General features: G+C 39.8%; 1 protein-coding gene and 1 pseudogene across 3 annotated transcripts; both read right to left on the reverse strand.

Moving 5' to 3' along the window:
* Positions 1-1,840: 1,840 nt before the first annotated feature.
* On the reverse strand, positions 1,841-7,500 carry arl9 (ARF like GTPase 9). 2 transcript variants are annotated; one of them, XM_088344832.1, is made up of 4 exons: positions 7,101-7,500; positions 5,167-5,344; positions 3,919-4,094; positions 1,841-2,441 (listed from the first exon to the last, which is right to left on the reverse strand). In XM_088344832.1, exons 1-4 carry the CDS (start codon positions 7,368-7,370, stop codon positions 2,268-2,270), a joined length of 798 nt encoding a protein of 265 aa, XP_088200958.1. In that variant the 5' UTR covers positions 7,371-7,500; the 3' UTR covers positions 1,841-2,267. The 2 variants fall into 2 exon arrangements, with proteins under 2 accessions (XP_088200958.1, XP_088200957.1); XM_088344831.1 differs by having other exon boundaries at positions 5,167-5,347; positions 7,101-7,498.
* Positions 7,501-10,549: 3,049 nt separating this feature from the next.
* On the reverse strand, positions 10,550-17,461 carry LOC148359546 (snRNA-activating protein complex subunit 1-like; annotated as a pseudogene). Its single transcript, XR_015851327.1, has 3 exons — positions 16,971-17,461; positions 12,585-12,773; positions 10,550-11,053 (listed from the first exon to the last, which is right to left on the reverse strand). The product of XR_015851327.1 is annotated as an snRNA-activating protein complex subunit 1-like (transcript).
* Between the last annotated feature and the right edge of the window lie 788 nt (positions 17,462-18,249).

Consider the following 18,249-nt stretch of genomic DNA (forward strand, 5'->3'; position numbering starts at 1 on the left):
GTTCCTAGGCTGAGGAACAAGACCTATGGTAGGTACGGTGTGGTTCAATAGCTAAAAATCCTGAGGCCATCTGCTGCTATCCTCATCAGTGTGGATAAGCATCCCTCAGGTCCCTTTCCTCATGCGGTTAGTCTGTGCCTTGCCATGATCACATTTTATTTATTGTACTATTTATTTTTTTGTTATTGTATTTTGACCATTGTGTGTGTCTGTGTCTTAGTTGTTTCGGGATGTTGGGCAGGGATAAAGGAGGGGATGTTATTATCTAATTTTACGGAGAAAAAAATTTATACAGCACTGAGTGGCAATTTACTGACTGAAAAGTGCTCAACAAAGATGTTTTTGATTGGATTTGTTCATGCTGAAGCTATACTTTTCCCGCTGTTCATCAAATGTGGCCACTGGCATCACGCTACACGATTAGGGTTTACTATGATGTCAATTTAGCTTATTAGAAGCTCTGTCTGTGCAATAGACGGACACATTCAGCATCTTCTTCTCTCGAGTCATCCCTCCAGCTGAGATGGATGTTAAAATACAGATGCTGAAAGTGCTGATTAAGTCATTGTTGTGAACCAACTACAGTCAAGTGCAGCTGTCCATTTTGTGGGGACCACTATTCTTATCAACTCTGGATTTTTTTTTTTTAAGTAACAAAGCTTTGGGATACAGGGTTCATTAGAAAAGATGTTGACTGGAATACATACTGACCCTTTTTGCAGAAAATAATTATCATGGTTTAAAGTTAAGCCAAGATCCTAACTTGTTTTTCCCGCAACAACTGGAAGACAACGCTTAAGTTCTTGTTTATCTTTCGTTACTTTGGAGACACGGGTCCCCAGCAAGCTCAGTGAAACTTGAGTCACGGTCTTTCTGTCTCACCTGACTTCCACAGGAGTACATCAATTAAATGATAAAAGGAAATCCGTGTTAGGAAAGTCAAAGTGTTATAACTTAACATGGTGAAATGAATAATAATCCAGTAATATTCATATTTTACTTGCTTATACTTGTTTGATTTTAGCCATTGGAGCTAAATAAGATTACATTTGTTTGAATCTACAGTAAAAGATTCCAAAAGACTACAAAAAGAAAATGATTAAAATGTTAACAATTCATTTTAACCTTTGTGGTGAGGAATAACCATATACACTTAAGGTATTTTGACCATGGAATATTCAAGTCTTTTGCGATGTTATGACTTTGTCATTTTAACTTTTTATTTATTTATTTATTTTAACTTCCAACCACTCCAAATGTTCAGGAGGACCTTAGCTACGCACACATATCTGGTGTTTAATGCACTCCGTAGTCTATGCTATTTCTGTGATAACTGAAAACTCGAAACTTTTAACAAGACTAATTTCACTACATGAGTTTGGCATAAGAATCTCACTTGTGGTTAACATCCTATTTTTTTTAAATATAGAAACGACATGTGGTCAACAAAACAGCTCCTTCACATTTCTAGTGTGCTTTTCATAAGAGAATATCGAAAGATATATATTTTTTATAGCTTGGACGTTTTTCAAATAAACAAGATTTGCATTCATTTTAGTATAAATGAATGCTTTAATACCTGTTCATCTGTGAGGCAGACGCTCTTAGTTAACAGTTTAAAACACTAATACGTTTAATGTTTTTAATTGTCGTTTTCTTTGGAAACTTGCATCATACTTTGGCGACATCTAGCGGTCTAATGCGGTTGTTCCAAATTGTAAACGTTAGGAAGATCCCACTGAAGAACTACCTACCGGTAATCAAATTGTTACTTTCAAATACATGTCTGTTTAAATGAAGATTGGTAAAAATAAAATATGAATGTTTACAAACAACTGACTAAAATTGTAATATCAAAATTTTATTGTTAAAACGGTAACATTCTCCCCATTTTTTTAATTGACAAAATAAAATCATTAAAAAAAACTTGTTCCGAGTTACAAAGTTACTATGAAAATCACAAAAGTACAAAGCAAGATGTATTCCCTTCTTTGAAAGCATCTTTCAATTACACACTTTTTTCCTAGTTTTTGTATTTCTGTAACAATATACACCAACTTATTTTTGCAGTGATTCTCGGGCACTAATGGAAATATCCCAGTTTCACTACACTGGTCCAAAAATATTTCACACTTTATTAGAAAGAAATTAAATAGTATTTGGTTGAGTTTTCACCTTTTGGCTTAGCTTTACAGAACAAAGTGCAAAGAACATTTAAGACCAAGAACTTAAAGGCCAAATGATATGATCTCAGCAAATATCAATATTTACTTGCCACTGGCCATTTGGATGATGATGTCTCGGGCATCCTGCAAACCTGAGCCGATTTCTGTTTCGCCCTTTTTGACGCATGTTCCTATCAGGAACATCTTGCGCTCTCCCACATTAGAAAGGTCCAGAGCATCGTGCAGGTCGGTGATGCTGCATGCACCCGGAAGATCCTGCAAGACAACACTTGCTGATTTGCATTTTACTAGTAATTTCCTTTTGTTTATCATCGGTGTTGGGACTAACACGTTACACAAAGGAGTTACACACTGAGAATGGGCCTCACAAGTGGTAATAGTTATAGATGAACAATGTCCGAAAGTCCAAAAAGGATAGATTACAGCAAATTGTGCCTAATGCCAAACATGCTAAAAGTGGATCAAAACATGGACAGGTACCAAGAAATAGAGATCTTTAAGTGGTTTAAATCCCAGGGACAATATGCATGTGGACTCAGTGTCTTGGTTAAGTAATTGCTTGCAAGAACTTAAGATTGTACAAGCCAAGAAATATAAAAAGGTTCACTGCTTCCACATCTTGGTGTACAAATTTTCTATTTTTTTCAATATGTTGCTATTTTAAAGCAGTTTTGGGGGGTTGGCTTATATGCGAAGGAGGCTTATATGCAAGTATATACACGGTAACAAACTACTTTCAGAGTAACACACTACTTTTTGGTGTCAGTACTTCCTAATCGTGAAATGAAATGATCTGCATTTATATAGCGCTTTTCAAGTCAATGACTTCCCAAAGCGCTTTACATTGTGCTTCACATTTCCCAATAGCGACCGTGATCTGTGCAGCCATGTAAGGCGCTAACCTGCTTATTGGGGGTATTGGGGTTTCAGTGTCTTACCCAAGGACACTTCGGCATGTAACACGGACAAGCCGGGATTCGAACTGGGATCCCTTAATCCTAAAACGATCGCTCTACCTCCTGAGCTACTGCCGCCCCAAATCGTCAAAATTTTAGAACCAGATATTTCATCCCCAGTGAGTAAGGATTTGGTATCAGTATTGTCACACGCCGCTGCCCGTCGATGCAGAGGTCCAGCTCATCTCTAAACAGCAGGATGACACTTTACATTGAAAAACAATGGAGACATGATGATAAACGTGCTGTATCGGAGTCAGCTCGGCAGGCTTCACCTGCTAATGGTTTAGCTGCCCCTGGAAACTATGGAAAAACAGTACTATCTGCTTCATGTGGGGAAGCAGACTGTTACATCAAAAAACAGCCTGGAGAGGTATGGGTCCCGCCAGGCTGTACTTGCCAAAGACACATCTCAAGAGGTGGTGCCTATATGGACGCAGTTGGTTAAAGGATCCGTGAACCGTGAACTCAGGGGCTTAGCAGAATTACTCTTCAAATGATGTAACTGTAACTCATAACTTTTTTCAGCAACACGCCCAACACTGTTTATTATGACATCATACAACTCACCATTATTATTTTTTAAGTGACTATTAGACTTTTTTGTGCTCAAGACAATGATAAAGTTCTATTTAAAATGAAATGTATATGTATTTGTTTGATAAAAGATTTTAAAGTACCTAAATGGCCAAATTGACAGCAACTGTTGCTATGGTGTTCTCTGGGTTGAGAGCCAAGATAAGGCATTCATTTCTTTTGAGAGTTGTCATCCTCACCTGCTTGTTGGCCAGCACCATCAGAGGCAGGCTGGGGTTAGCTTTGAGGAGCTCGTGCAGTTGCACCCTGGCAACAGCAAAGCGCTGCGGCTTTGACGTGTCCACCACAAACACCAGCATCATCGCCTTGGACATGTACTTTTGCCAGTAAGGCCTCAGTTCTGCTTTGCCGCCAACTGAAGGCACAAGACAAAGCTGTTAAATTGACAAGCAGCCCTCACTGCTACTTCTGAGTTGAGTTTGATAAATACATATATCCAAAATCCAAATTAGCAAAGAACATTTCATTTATGAGTAGATACCGAGATTTATTTGACCACATGATCAATACTTAATTGATTTTGCCGTATTTAAGTTACTGTATAGAGACTTTGGAAAATATATATGAGTGCAATATAGAATCACTTATTCAATTACAGGAAAAAGCTATTAGAATTGAGTATAACGCTTGGTATGAAAGACATACAAACTTTATAAAATCCAACATACTAACATTTGCAGATGTAGGTAAACTTAAATCCTTCTTAGTAAAATACAAAAAAAGTAAGCGCCAACAAATGTTTAAAATCTGTTTCTCTATACAGAGCAGACATTACTTATTTCAGAGGAATCCATAACTCTAAGGTCCAATATTCTCATACAACCTTAAAATTATATTGCACCACATGTTAAGGTATCCATTTATGGGATAATTTAGATGATCTTACAGATCCCAGTAATTTACATTAAATCCAAAAAAAAAATTAACTCAAAAAAATAAAAAAAATCACATACTTTACATACCGGGTGGAAACACATGTTGGCCTGGAGAGGAATGGGTGCCACCAGGCTGTACTTGCCCAAGAGACCACAGGAAATTGTGCCCCTACAACCCTAGTGGTTAAGGGATCCAACCAACCATACTATTTTATCAAGAGTTTCTTTGGGTATTATATGTTGCGGGAGTCACAAGCAATACTACAGTATTATATGTTTAAAAGTCATTTCTTTGTTTTCTAATTTTTTTGGTGGGGTAAGGTTCGGTTTTCTGGTTTTGATTTTGAATAGGTCTTCCCTGCAAGGAAAAAATACAATGGGGGTAAGCACTTAACAACCTCTTCTTCAGACCCCTTTGGGCCCATTACGTATTGAACAGCTATTTTTTGTGCAAATAGTTTATGGTTTCCTTTTGTTAATTCATGATTGATGTTTGTTTTATGTGCTGTAACTAAAAAAGCCACAAAAAACATTTGACAAAAAAATACATACTCTCAAGGAATTCAATTTGCAGATCTTCTCTGTTAATGGAGACGGCGTTGAAACCCTGCGTCGGTTCAATGTCCGCATCGAGGCTGCCAATGGCCAAACAGTATAGCAAACTGGACTTCCCCGCTCCATCCAGACCCAGCACCAGCACCTGGGTACCCTGTGGCTTCCCTGTTGTTGCCTGCTGTGTACAATAGCATAAACCAGATTGCAAATTGTCACAATCATGTGAAAATACTTCATCTCCAATGTTTCAAGTCAAGTCACATTTATTTGTACAGCCCTTAATCACAAAAGTTCTCAAAGGACTGCACAGGTTAAAATTACACCATCCCCTAAACTTAAAACAACATGCCGGCATGTACAAACTCAATACATCAGCACGAGGAATATATGAAACCTTGAGAAGGGGCCACGCAAGTGGTAATCCCCCTTAGATGATGACCAGGGTGCAATAGATTCAGCGTTGGGTAACAGTACACAAATCAGAGTGAACATCAATTAAAAAACAGGTAATATTTAGTAATTTTTACAGAAAGTGCATGACAGCAACAAAACCTCAAGCCTGTAAAATTCGGAAATCAACAATTAATTTAACATTAACAGATTTTAAAAAAATAATAATATTTAAATAATTATTTCCACAAACATTTGAGGTATGATTCAGATCACATATGTCAAAGCCACGGGCAACATGCAGCCCCCGAGAAGGCTTTGTTTTTTTTTCAGCCCATGAGATGATCTAAATTTATTCACTAGGAATCATTGTATTAGGTTTTTATTTCGGGCAGGGGACACCATGAACTGGTTGCCAGCCAGTCGAGCACAGAGAAAAAAAAATTGTGCACCCACTAGGGTTGTAGGGCTTTGGAATCCATCCCAACCGTCTGTGGGAAGTGAGTATGAGACACCCTGGACTAGTTGCTAGCCAGTCACAGAGAGACACACACACATTTTCAAACATATCACACACATTCATTCATCGAAAAAATTTGGTTGGAGTCACCAATTAACATGCAATGCATGTTTTTAGAATGAGGGGGGGAAACCCGAGTGCCTGGAGGACACCCAAGCGAGCACAAGGGAAAACATGCAAACTCTGTGCGGGAAGGCCAATAGCTGGAATTGAAACAAAGACCGACGTGGTGACAACTCATCCATCGTGCCACGCTGCAATTTATTTCATTATAGTTTATGAAATAATTGAAAATTACTATTTCATCTTTGAAGTCATTAAAGTCCACCTTTTACTTAAATAATTAAATAAAAAAGGCTAATGGTGATGCCTGAATAAAACCAGCTTATTGTATTTAATTTTCATGTAATGTGGATGTTTATATCAAGAAAATTTGTCTTTTGTGGCTGTTGAAAACTGAAGATTGCCTACAGGCCCATAAGAATATATTGCTTTTTTTATCTGATCACAAAGTTGTTAAGTTTTTCACAAAACTATAGGCATCATTTTTAATAACTTTGACGTCCGATCAGTCGGGATGTATATTCATTCTTTCATTCGGCCCATCCATCAGTTTGAATTTGGCATTCCTCAATTTTGGTAATTACAAACACGAATTAAGGCGACCGTTTTTTATCACACTGCAGCGACAAAATTAATGTTGCAAATGGGATAGATTATAAAGCTCCAGTTGTACGTTAAGGAAATAAGGTTAAAACTTTTTTTTTTCAGATTCGGGGCGATTATTGTCCTTACCATTAGGCAATTCCTCAAGTTGATATAACCAAAAGCTTCAATAAAAAACAAGCAAATGATCGATGGTAAACGGTCGCTCAAAATATTTATTTTTACTTTGATCCCAATAACTTGAAAGTGTTATTAGAAACTTTGATGCAGTTAGTCGACATAAAGTTTGACTGCTCGTCCCTTTGAGACATCAGCGATATGTGTAGAACGCTTCTGCGCTGGTGGTGACGCCTACCTCGAATACTTTTTGAGCTTCCCTCGCGGAGCTAACACCGTCAACGTGAGCAGAGGAGACATTTTCCTCGCAGTTTTCCGCGTCCACTTTATCCTCCTCTCCCTTTTCTTCGGCAGACTTTAGCTTCTCCTGGCCGCTGTCGTCCGCGTCTCGCGGGCGACTTTCACCGGACTCCCTGGAGAAGAGCGGGTACTTCCAGACGACATAGGCCAGTCCCCCTGCCAAAGCCACGGAGACGCCGAGGACGCCGGCTTCTCTTAAGCCTATCATGGCGTTCCCAAAAACCAAAAAAGTTTATTTTTATGGCATAAATATGTCCATTGAAGTTTCAATGAACCTTCGTTGTCGCCCTCCTTTTATCAACAAGTGGATTACTAGACCGGAAGCGCGGACGTAACGCTTATGTCTTACTTCCGGCTTAGAATTATTTTATTTTTTTAATGTCCGTTTTAGTGACAGATAGCAAGACAATACTGGCTCAAATTAGAAACGTTCAAGTCAAAGTCAATTCAATGGGCAAAATATCGTTTCACACTCTCCCATGGACAGACATTGACAATAATAAACAGCAGATGCACGGAACAGTCTTATCTATCTATCCATCTAACACAAATAAAGGGTAAAAAAGTGCATTTAGTAGTCTAACTGCCTTGTTGATGAAGCTGTTAGTGTGTCTAGAAGTGTGGGAGCGGAGGCTTCTGTATCTCTTTCCAAAGGGCAGGAAGTGCAAATCAACATGTCAACTTTCATGAATATTTTTTCAGCAGACCTGTCAATGTATACGTTTTACCTGCACTGTATACGTTTTATGATCATTTCAAATTGTGTTTGCTATATAAAAATGTTGTACAGGAATTGCATTATCATTATTTTATTTTAAAAAGTCATTGTTGTTTGACTGCTCTTGTCTTGCCCATTTTGCCTCTACTCTGGATCGTTTTGGTCACAGGCAGCAGACGACAACGTCATTGTATGTTGCTAATATTGTCTGTCTTGATGTGAGTTAATATGTGCCGCTTGGTGTTTGTAAGGTTTATTATTTGATTGAATTGTCTTTATCATCACTATCAGAGGATCACAATCAATAAGTGTAGCAAGTGGCTGAGGTGGACAAGTATGCTAAAGTTATGTCCATGTTCATGGTGAAGAAGGAGCTGAGCCGAATCCAAAGCTTTCAATTTACCGGTCGATCTACATTCCTACCCTCACTTCTGGTCACAAACTGTAGCTCATTCCTGAAAGAACAATATTTCGGATATAAGTGGCTGAAATGATTTTCCTCTGCACGGTGGCTGGGCTCTCCCTCAGAAAACGGGTCGGAAGCTTGGTCATTCGAGAGGGGCTCAGTGTAGAGCCGCTGCTCCACCACATTGAGAGGGGCCAGTTGAGGTGCCCTGGGCATCTGATAAGGATGCCTCCTGGATGTCTCCCTTTCTGGGCATGTTCCACCGTCAGGAGGCCCCGGGGAAGACTTGGCACACGCTGGAGAGACTACGTCTCTAGGCCGGCCTGGGAACGCTTTGGGATCCCGTCGGACAAGCTGGTTAAAGTGGCTGGGGATAGGGAAGTCCGGGCTTACCTGCTGCCCCTGTGACCTGATGCCTGATAAGCAGAAGAATACAGATGGAGTGATATTTTATGTATATTTTTTGCACGTTTGATACATACTAGGACTTGTTGTAATATTGACATAAGTCACTGGATATTTAGTCGTAATTATGTGAGTTTTCCATTCATATACTTGAACCATTTTTTAAGTACCACATCATTATCTTAATCAAGTTAATAATTTTGTGGTAGTTAATCCAATTTATGATTATCCACATATTCAAATGTAATTATCCATCTATTCCCTGCTGCTTATCCTTACAAGAGTAGCAGGTGTGCTGGAGCCCGTCCCAGGCATCTTCGGGCAGTGGGCATGGAACACCCTGAACGGGTTGCCTGCCACCAAATAACCTGACGTGCATGTTTTTGGAATGAGGGAGGAAACCCATGCAGGCACGGGAAGAACATGCAATCCCCGCACTGAGAGGCTGCAGTAGCGGGAATTAAACCCTGAACCGTGCATCTGCGTGCTGACCACCCACCCTGCCGCCCTTGTTATTATTTATTTGTATTAAATCTTATCTATTCTCATAACATTTTTTTCAGGAAAAGATCTAAATGTTCTTAATATGTCCAGAGACATGTGTTCTGATTTATCTGTTGCTTAAAGAAAGTAGTATCTTGGGTTGTCCAAACCCCAGAATATGTTATCAGGCATTTATTAATGTATTTTTCAAATCTTAAGCAGGTTGTATGTTGGTTATCAGATTTTTAAAGTTGATCTACATACTTGATCACTCAGAAAACATTTTCGGGTAGAGGTCTTTATGTTTTTAGTTTGACCTTTTGGACCAGGGGTCTCAAACTCATTATAGTTGAGGCCCACGGAATTGGGGTCTTGGTTAAGTTGGGCAAAGTCTTGTTTTCCACAAGTCAAAATAAAGCTGTGATACTGATTCCACTTCTCTTAAAATTACTAAAATAGACTACACAAAATAAGAACATAAACATTAGTAATTAATATTAAAAAGTATTAAATTTATAATTTGCATAGGCCACTTACCTTAGATTGAATTGTGGCCACACTTACCTTAGATTAAATTGTCTTTATTGTTGTTTATAACAGAGACTAGACATGGAACTTCAGGATAGAAACATAATTAAGATTAAAAGGAGAAAAATAAGATGAAAGAATGTCAAGATAAATAGGCGAAACTATTTACAAAATGATCATTTATTGCGTCTTGGTGTATCCATTAATTTAGTCATTAGACAGTCTGTACATTGTCCCAAGTGGTCTTCTGATTTACTCTTGCGTCGGAAGCCTTGAGTCCTATCAAAGCTACCTGCAGTTGTCTGTCTGGACCAATGACTGGTGTGAAAATGGGATTTAGGGAGTTTTTCGTTGAATTGTTACATTAATTATCATAGCCTGCCGTATTCCCCCCCCTTTGGTCTATAAATGATTGTAAGCCATTTTGAAAGAGCACTTGGGAAACCATTATGGCGTTGTGTGCAGGAGCTCAGAATATTGTGTTTAATTTCCTCGATTGTAATAAAAAAACTCAAATTCCTCAGTCCAGTGCTTGTTTTCCCCAGTCTCATCTTACAACTTGGATGCTGATTCCAAAACACAGAGGAAAAGTCTGTCCTCTTCCGGGTTACGGATGATAAAGAATATTTAATGAATCATACCTATACAGCCAATAGATCAACTTAAAATGATTGATTTAAGGAAAACAATTACAATTTCAGTGTTTTTTCTTCAGACTGCCCTTTTACATAAAGCGTCGGACGTTTCTTTTTTTAGATTAGAACTGTGTTGCCATGCAATGTGATCTGAACATTGAGCGAAAGAGGATTCTGAAATCAGGCCCAACAATATAAGACAATGTTAAACATTCTGTATGAAATATAAATTTTATTTCTTACCCCAAAAATACAACAAATAAGCGCAACTGACCATTTCTATTGCTTGTAGTAGCTTTTGTGTGTCCAACTTAATAGGACATTTTCATGGTTTGGGGCTCTCTGAAGCAAACTCAGATTTCTTTGTGTTTTTCTCCGAGAGTCCTTAAAGTGCGGGCCCTCAGTGAAAGCTTTTCAGGCTTGTTGGGAGCTTGCTGCTCAGGTGCTGAGCTCGCCGAATCTTCTGCCGATGTGGTCACCTCCTGGCAAGATCCTCTCCACCTGGGGCCCCTCTGGAATTTCTCAAATCCCCTCTTCTTGATTGCGGCGAGCAGGGCAGCTCGACTCTTTGAGGCACCCTCAGCGGGATCACTTTCCTCCGCAAGCTCGTCTTGCGTTTGGTTTGACGTCTTTTGCTGCCATGTGAGAAACTCTTTCACAACGTCTTCAAGACGAGAGGAAAAGTCCACATGAGTCATGGTGGCCTGGAGGCGGACCTGCAAGAGGGAACAACTTTAGAACACCGGACCAGTTTTAAAAGGCAAGGTGCATTGTTTAAGGTTACATTTTTTCTCTATTAAGTATGTGTTAACAATGCCCAACTGAGTTCAAAGACCCCTTGTGCTTTATTTTTCAATGTGACCATCAAGATTGAATCTCAGGGGACAGAGCATTACACAGCACCGGGGCCCGAAAGGAGAACGCTCTCGAACCTGCCAATCTCTTCTTGGCTCTTGGGATCACTAGTAGACCAGCATTTTCAGAGCGAAGGCTCTTTTTTTCCCTTTCAATGGATTATGAGTCTTTGACTATAACCCTCGTGGCATGCATTTTCATGTTTTCAATAAAGAGAGAGCATTAAAGAGTAAACACTTGGGAGCTCAAATTTCCCACGTGTATTGAAAACATTTCGATGTTCATAACGGCATTGTTATGTGATTTATACGTTATTGGATTAAGGAGCCAACCACATTCTATACACAAAGCGTGCTTTGTACATTATTTGGACCTATAGACCTACATTATGATTCATAATCTTTGACTTATCACAAACCTGGTTTATTTCAATTAATTTTCCGGGATTTTGGCATTATTTTCTTGAGTGCCGTGGAGTCAATTGTAAGTAAAACATTTTGTTGAGTGGCGCCAAAGTCAAAATGTTGTATTGACAATGATGTCGCTCGCAAGGTTAAAACTGTTTTGTAGTTTTTTTTGTATTCTCGGTTTTTTAATTATGTATTATTTTGATTTATGTTTCTAGTGTTTATCAGGGATAATGCATTTCACAATTAGCTTTTTAGAACGGTATGGTTTTATTCTTATCTTATGTAGTTTATCCGTTGCTGCTGTGAGGTCAATATTTTTTGATTGGCTTTTTGTTGTGCCTTTTCTCTTTTTCATGGATGTCATTTTGGTTAATTTCCTTTTTTTATGGAAATGTGTAGTTCATGGATTAAAGCAACAAAAACAATCTTAAGATCCGTTGGGGAGCCAAAAGAGACGGATCTTTTGAGTGACCCGAGCCGAAAGACCCGCTTCTTTAAAGGGAACAAATTTATTTTACTACGACAGAGGGATATTAACACCTCCCTGCTGGGAGGGCGTAAGGTGGGGTGCATTCTTTGAGGAGTCCTTAAAAACTTAATAAAATTAAAATAGGGCTGCTCCATGGGGACTGATGCACAGTGTGCTGTGGAGTCCACAGTACAGTCCGCAGTGCCCTGACTGCAGTATTCCCTCCAGTTATCTTTGGGTCGGCAGAGCATGGCCGTTGGTCAAGCCACAAGCATCTAATGATGCACTCTACCTTTAATTTACTTTAAATAAATACAATTTTATATTGTGCTCAATTCAGTTTGTAAAATACAAAATGGCCAACCATCAATCATTTTAGACATGTATCGGAAAAAACAAATGCAGGGTAGGTAAAACATTTATTCTTTTGTTTCCATGAACATGCATGTCTTAAATTCAAATTCACTAAAAAAAGTACTTCTCAGTTACTGTAGAAATCGCAGTATTACTGACCTCCGCTAGCTGGCCCTTGAGCTGGTGGTAATGGTTCTGAACGTTGGCGATTTCCTCCAGGCAGTCCTCAGTGAGCAGCTCATGCACGGCGGTCGCCCTGGCCAGCATTCCCTGGCAAGCCTCCTCCTTTTCGAGCTTCTTGGCTCGCTGGAAGACCAGCAAATGCGGCATGGCAGTGTACTCCATCGCCTATTAAGAAAGTATTCGCAAACATATATTTTTTCTTAATTAGGCACGTTCAGTCTTACTCCTCACGATTATGCAGATATACTGCAAAATATTTTACACGCCGGGGGTTTCAAGAAATGTAGTCTCAAAAGTGACCCATCTGGCTTGTTTCCTATAGAGATGTGACGAAATTGACGGAAATCAACGCTATAAATGGTGAATCCAGTTAACACAAGATGTGAGGGCGGTTCTGAAACAGACAACGACTGTAGTAAACAGCGATTGCATACCACTTCTGCTTGGAGGTAGGTGATTGTGGCTTTGTGTTTTTTGATGCGTGTGTCGCGGTAGGTATGATTGTGTTTGGGTAACTTCTTATTAGCATCCGGGCTGCTAAGGGCTTTCCAGTTTTGTTCTTACTCCCAGTTTGCTGCCAACAGTTTGTTGTTTAGTTCGCTAGCCAGGCATTGGCACCAGTTTTGCTTGGCCCTTTGGTTTATTCCTGGCCGGCTTCGAGTTTATCACCATAACCGTTGCCTTTTATCGTTATCTGCTCAGGGTTGGCCTAGCTGCATTTTTCTGCCGAGGTTGCAGCCACGTTTTATAGATTGACAAAAAAACAACAACAACAAAACCGCATAGCTGTCAACAGGACCAATTAGTTAAATTTTGGCTGCTCACCTTTTGTTGCACTTTTACTGCATCCACCTGTGACCCAACACCTAGGCATTCCATACAAAAACTACCAAAACTTTGCTTAAAAACACTCGTAAGCCCTTTGACTAATCAACAAATAGAACAATATGGCGATTGGCTTGCTAGGGAACTGGTGTTTCTTCGATAACATTACGGTTTGGGATGACAAAGACATGAGGTCTTCAAATGCATTATCTCAGATATAGATAGATAGATAGAGATAGATAAGGGGAGACATGCAACACAGGTAACAGTGTTACATAATTAGGATGCAAAAAATGTAATTGTATTCTATAACAGAAAAAAAACTTAATTTACATGTATATTCAGTAAAAACAAAGATTACATTTTATTTAAAAGTATATTTACATATACACAATATGCCAATAGATGAATTGTGTATCATATTTCAGTAAGAGCTGGTGGCATATTGCAGCATAGAAATACAGTTGTATGCAAAAGTTTGGGCACCCCTGATCATTTTCAATATTTTCCTTTATAGATCATTGGTTGTTCGGATCAGCAATTTCAGTTGAATATATCATATAGCAGACAAACACAGTGATATCTGAGAAGTGAAATTAAGTTCATAGGACGAGAAAGGGTTTTTAAGGCAGCCAGTTGCAAGTTGTTCTCCTCTGCATCTTTTCTGAAGAGTGGCAATATGGGAGCCTCAGAACATAATGGTTTAGGGCAGGGGTCGGGAACCTTTTTGACTCAAAGAGCCATAAAAGCAAAAAATATTAATTTTATTTTGGGAAAGAGCCACACCATATATTATGAGACAAATTTACTAAATTGCTAAACCCGCGCCCCAGACAAAAGCTTAGTCTTCAGCACATTTATTTTTGATGATTTGATAAAAATTATGAAAAGAGAATAATGCCAGAGCCCCTGTCCCAAATTCAACAAACAGACCACTTTAAACTTGTCTCTTTCTTGCAATTATTCAAGATCGGTTAAACTCCTTTTGACCCTTTTTTTCATACATATTGGTTTCAAAACCAGATGCAAGCATTTATTTTGTAAAAACGTCACAACATTCTAAGAATAGGGAGCCTTATGTGCTTACCTTTGGCGAGAGATGGGAGGGAATGCTTGTACTTTTTGCATAGCTCCACCCATCCCTCCCACTCACCCAATCAAATGACTAAGTTATCTTCCGGTGTTTTGGCGTATTTACAGTTCTGTGGATTCATCATAAAGTATCTGAACACTGAACACAGATTATATAGTGAACTTTTAAATAAAGGATTCTTTAGCGTTGTACAGCCAAAACGAGTTTTTTTCCCCCCTTTTTTTGTGTGACACCTTGACTGTAAATTGTAGTGAAAAACGTGCCCTATATATACTGCGAAGTGTTTCCTTTGCATTTAGCTTTGGTTTGGCTTTACGTGTACCTGAATAGCATAGACGCTCCCGGTTTTGAACAAGATGGAGAAATTTTGCATGCAATCAAATTGGTCTCTGAGCCATAGGTACTCATAGAAAGAGCCATATATGGCTCGCGAGCCATAGGTTCCCGACCCCTGGTTTAGGGGAAGGATACAAAAAGATAGCTCAGAGATTTCAGCTGTCAGTTTCCACTGTGAGGGACATAGTGTGAAAATGGAAGCCCACAGGCACAGTTCTAGTTAAGGCCCGGAGTGGTAGGTCAAGATAAATCTCAGATAAGCAGAGGCGAAGGATAATGCGAGCCGTCAAACTCAACCCACAGACCAGCTCCAAAGACCTACAACATGATCTTGCTGCAGATGGTGTCACTGCACATCGTTCAACTATTCAGCGCATTTTGCATAAGGAGATGCTGTACGGGAGAGTAATGCGGCTGAAGCATTTTCTGCGCACATGCCACAAACAGAGTTGCGTGAGGTATGCTAAAGCACATTTGGATAAGCCATCTTCATTTTGGAATAATGTGCTGTGGACTGATGAAACTCAAATTGAGTTATTTGGACATAACAAGGGGCGGTATGCATGGCAACACAGCATTCCAAGACAAACACTTGCTACCCACAGTGAAATTGGGTGGTGGTTCCATCATACTGTGGGGCTGTGTAGCTAGTGCAGGTACTGGCAATCTTGTTAAAGATGAAGGTCGAATGGATTCCAGTCAGTATCAGCAGATTCTTTCAAACATTGTTCTAAAATCAGTGACAAAGCTGAAGTTGTACCGGGGCTGGATACTTCAAGACAACGACCCCAAACACTGCTAAAATTCTACTAAGGCATTCATGCAGAGGAACAAGTACAATGTTCTGGAATGGCCACCTCAGTCCCCAGACCTGAATATTATTGAAAATCTGTGTTGTGTTTTAAAGCGGGCTGTCCATGCTCGGAAACCATCACACCTAACTGAAGTGGAGATGTTTTGTAAAGAATAGTCAAAAATACCAGAATCCAGACCCTCATTGGAAGCTATAGGAAGCGTTTAGAGGCGGTTATTTCTGCAAAAGGAGGATCTACTAAATATTGATGGAATTTTTCTGTTGGGGTGCCCAAATTTATGCACCCGCCTACTTTGTTAAAGAAATTATAGCACATTTTCTGTTAATCCCATGAACTTCATTTCACTTCTCAGATATCACTGTGTTTGATATATTTAACTGAACTTGCTAATCAGAACAACCAATGATTTACAAAGGGAAATATTGAAAATTATCAGGGGTGCCCAAACTTTTGCATATGACTGTAGTTGTGGCTATAGATACATAATTTGCCGTGGCATAGGAGACCACCGATCAGCTCATGGAATAGTAGTTTCAGCATACATGCCTAGTGATTCTGAATACTGTCAAGAGGTTTGGATCCCCCATTTCGAAAAAGTAAAACTTCAACTTGGACACAAAACATCCCAGTTTGTTGGTTGTAATGTGCTAAAATATAAACTAGAACAGAGCATATATTAACGGTCACGTGAAAGCTCATTTAACTGTATACCATGTGGTTAGAATGAGATTTTTTGTAGGACTAGAGGCAACTACCTGACCTTGGTTTCCTTTAATTCTATTTCAAGGTTTCATTGTTCCTTTATCTTATGCAAAATATGCATTATCTGCACACCTCATCCTCAGTGGGGCCGCAGGGGTGCAGGCAGTGGGAAGGGGACACCCCAGCACACCGCAGGGCACGCAGGGACAGACAACTCACTTGCTCATTCACACCTAGGGACAGTTTGGACTCAACAATTAACCTGACATGCATGCACGGAGGAAACCGGAGTGCCTGGAGGAAACCCACGCAGGCACGGGGAGAACATGCAAACTCAACACGAGGAGGCCGGATTTGGACACTGAACTTTTGCACGCTGTGTGCTAACCACCAAGCTGACGTGCCTATACAAGTAATTGAAAGCAATCAACTTATATTACTGCAATATTAATGTAAAATATTCAATATACTAATTTCTAATAACTGTATTGGATTACATTTCTATAGTAACCCTTCCAACCCTTTATATAAATTTCATGCAGAAAAAAAACCATTTCCTCACATCTTGCATGTCTAAGAATTTAGGATTACCTTTAAAAAGAGCAGCTTCCGGTACACGTAAACCACGTCCAGGTGTCTAAAAGCCACCGATTCCTGCACGAATTTCTGCACGTGGTCCCAGTCCCGAAGAGCCATGCGGATCCGAACCGGACGGGCGGCAAGCTGCGCGTGGTAGAAGGCGTGCATAAAGTAGAGACCCCCCACCCGCACCTGGTAGCAATACGGCGGCAGAAAATACTTGACCGCTGTGTTCATAGCCTGGCGGCAAAAGAGTTTCATTTCGCTCTTGCTGGGAATGCCCAAGAAAATATCTGAGAAGCGGGCGTCCCTCCACAGAGCCGTGAAATGCTCCAGGCGGACCGAGTCGCTTTGCTGGAAGCGGGCCAGGAGTTCTTCCATGTCCTCTGCCAGAGGCTGGTGAAAGTTGTCAGGGTATTTGGGACGACGCATCGTGGGTATGTGTGTTCAAGCGAAGCGTGGCACGGACCTTTTGATACTTTCTGGTAATGGGCGTGTCCCAATTAGGAGCAATCAACTTTTTTAAAGGTATTTTTAGCGCCTCCTAGTGGGAAAGATTTTATTCATTAAGATAAGATAATATTGATTTAAAAATAAGCAAATATCACAATTCACATCTCTTAAACAATTCCTGTGGTGTCTTGGGCCAATACAGCCTAGCAGCACCCATCCCTACCTCATTTTGGGCAGCGGTTGCTTTCCGAAATAAAATACTGGTTTCCATGGTTACTAGTAGCAGGAGAAGTCAATCAATCTGACTCAGGTACAGGATCTCCATCATCCGGTTGCTGTTGTTGTTGTTGAGTCATTCAAGGCGCCTAAGGTAATCCTGGAAGGGGGATTACCTCATGTGCGGTCCCTTCTCAACGTTTCATTTTCCTCATTCACTGAAGAGCCAGATCTTGATTTTATATCGTGTGCCTATAAAACCCAATAACCTGAGAGTTACTTTTCTCCTGTGCGGTCCCTACTCAAGGTTTCTTCATTTTTCTCATGTTGAGGTTTTTGAGTTTTTCCTTGCCCTCATGTAGGTTTTAGATCAGGGGATGGTGTAATAATAGTCTGTGGTTTGCAATAATCTGTGGTCTGTGCAGCCTTTTGAGACTCTTTGGGATTAAGGGCTTTACAAATAAACTTGACTTTATGAGGATAATTAGTAAAAAATTGAGTGAAACGCATCGATTTAGCACAGACTGAACCACAGTGAGGTATATAAAATCAACTAAAATGTGCTGGAAATGACCATAAAATTAATGATTATGCGTTTCCCACTCTAGTTAAAGTACTGTAC

The sequence above is a fragment of the Urocampus carinirostris genome, chromosome 9 (assembly GCF_059441175.1).
Source record: "Urocampus carinirostris isolate Australia breed hairy pipefish chromosome 9, RoL_Ucar_1.0, whole genome shotgun sequence".
Lineage (NCBI taxonomy): Eukaryota > Metazoa > Chordata > Actinopteri > Syngnathiformes > Syngnathidae > Urocampus > Urocampus carinirostris.

Bases quoted from the DNA above. Each gene is read 5' to 3' on its own strand.
- arl9 (XM_088344831.1), bottom strand. From the start codon at position 7,370: ATGATAGGCTTAAGAGAAGCCGGCGTCCTCGGCGTCTCCGTGGCTTTG. The intron at 5,348-7,100 runs GTAGGCGTCACC...TATTGTACACAG, and splicing joins AAGCTCAAAAAGTATTCGAG to CAGGCAACAACAGGGAAGCC. The intron at 4,095-5,166 runs GTATGTATTTTT...TTGTGCCTTCAG, and splicing joins GCAAATTGAATTCCTTGAGA to TTGGCGGCAAAGCAGAACTG.